Below are 2,011 nucleotides of genomic sequence, written 5' to 3'. Positions count from 1 at the left end.
CTCTGCAGTGGGAGAGGCCACAACAGTGAGAGGCCCGCATACCACAAAAAAAAAAAAAAAAAAAAAAAACCTTCAAAATGAATTAGGCATTCCTGAAACAAGTCTGTGACCTTGAGCAACGATGACATGTTACGGTTACTTGTCAAAGAAAACAATAATAGTGACAGGGTAGTATAGAGGCTAGCCAGGGGAAATTTGGCTATTTGCTTAGAATTAGTAGACAGTTGTATTACTTGTGTTATATCCTGTTGTGCTGCTTTAAATGCTTTAACCATGACTGAAGTTTCCTGTAACCTCTTCTTCACACCCCGTTCCGGACTGTAATGTCTTATATCCTATGCATTTTAATTTCCTGAATGCCCTTCTAAAATATTTTCAGGATTAAGTAAGCTAACTTCCTAACAACAGCTCACCTGTAAGTATTGTCTTACCATCAGAGAAGAGATGCTCTATTCCAACAAACAGCTGTAAAAGCTTCCCCAGCTCATACTGGGTCCTACACTGCTGCAGCATAAGCTTCAAAAGAAAACACACATGCTCCTTCAGCCATGGGGCAGGAATGACAGCATGGACCCTTGTGGCTGCCGTTTCAAGCTATGAAAAAAAAAGAAAGGGTCAGGGAAAGTGGTTTCTCAGGAACAGCAAATCAAAACCTCTGAACTTGGGAATGTCTAAGAAAGCCAAGGTACCATCAAAGGCATCTCCTATCACAAAGGAGGATGCTTATTCAGGTCCTTTTCAAACAGCAGTAATTCATACTGCAGCTCAGAGGAGTAACAAAAATAAGCCCTCTCTGGCAGCTTTGTAGTTTGTCTCTTTGTGGGACATACTGTTGTAGAGAGCTGTGTGTGTGAAAGTCAAAAATGGGAAAGAGACCTAAAGACTGAATGGAGTGAAGCAATGCAAATACCACCAAGTTAGTGACTGCCAAAGTAACAGTCCTGTGAGCGGCTGTGAAATTAACCAGACATGTTTCACTTAGCAGCTTCTTTAGAGAGGGGTCTAGTCCTGCCCTGAGTCAAAAGATTTGAAATTCACATATGAAGACCTCTTAAAAAGACTTGCTTAACATTGCTGAGCTGGTTCTATTAATTTGCTTGTAGTTTATACTATCATTAGAGAAGGATCTCAATTAGTAAGCCTGAACTTTTGTCATTTCAATCAAATGCTAAAAATATTAATAGGAAGATGACCCCAAGAAGCAGCCACATTAAGCTTGAATCAGAGCATTAGTTCTTATTTAAAAAAATTTATTTATTTAATTTATTTATTTTTGGCTGCATTGAGTCTTCGTTGCCACACACAGGCTTTCTCTAGTTGCAGCAAACGGGGGCTACTCTTCATTGTGGTGTGCGGGCTTCTCATTGCGGTGGCTTCTCTTATTGCGGAGCATGGGCTCTAGAGTGCAAGCGCAGTAGTTGTGGCGCACAGCATGTGGGATCTTCCTGGACCAGGGCTTGAACCCGGTCCCCTGCATTGGCAGGCGGGTTCTTAACCACTGCGCCACCAGGGAAGCCCCCAGAGCATTAGTTCTTAGTCTTTATTTACTTGTTTCCCTACCTCTATTGCTCTAAGAAGAGGGTCTACTGCAGACAGACGATGGAACTGGTTCAAGTAAAAAATATATGGAAGTAAAGAGCTCAGGTAATGATGGAGCAGCTGCACTGCCCCTTGGTTGGGGGCTGGAGCAGGGGCAGACAAGCAAGAATAAGAAGAGACCTGGAAGGACCTAAATGTAAAATGCAAAACTATAAAACTCCTAGGAGATAACATGGGAGGAAACTTAGGTGACCTTGGGTATGGTGATGCCTTTTTTAGATAAAATACTGAAGAAAGAATTAATGAAGGAAATAACTGATAAGCTGGATTTCATTAAAATTAAAAACTGCCCTACAAAAGACAATGTCAAGAGAATCAGATGACAAGCCACAGACTGGGAGAAAGTATTTGCAAAATATACATCTGAGGGCTTCCCTGGTGGCGCAGTGGTTGAGAGTCCGCCTGCCAATGC

General features: G+C 42.0%; 1 protein-coding gene across 6 annotated transcripts in view; it reads right to left on the bottom strand.

Annotated features, from left to right (window-relative positions):
• SPG11 (SPG11 vesicle trafficking associated, spatacsin) overlaps positions 1-2,011 on the bottom strand; it is an 81,251-nt gene that overhangs the window by 21,606 nt on the left and 57,634 nt on the right. For 5 of the 6 annotated variants that reach the window (XM_007115993.4, XM_055088265.1, XM_028495368.2 and 2 more), the window contains exon 28: positions 414-594. In XM_007115993.4, coding sequence (XP_007116055.2) covers positions 414-594 — 181 coding nt within the window. The remainder of the gene's footprint in view (positions 1-413; positions 595-2,011) is intronic. The other variant, XM_007115994.4, reaches the window with a different exon arrangement.

The sequence above is a fragment of the Physeter macrocephalus genome, chromosome 11, assembly GCF_002837175.3.
Source record: "Physeter macrocephalus isolate SW-GA chromosome 11, ASM283717v5, whole genome shotgun sequence".
NCBI classification, from domain to species: Eukaryota; Metazoa; Chordata; class Mammalia; order Artiodactyla; family Physeteridae; genus Physeter; species Physeter macrocephalus.
The sequence above is the reverse complement of the archived record's forward strand: the minus strand, read 5'-3'. Positions and strand labels throughout refer to the sequence as shown.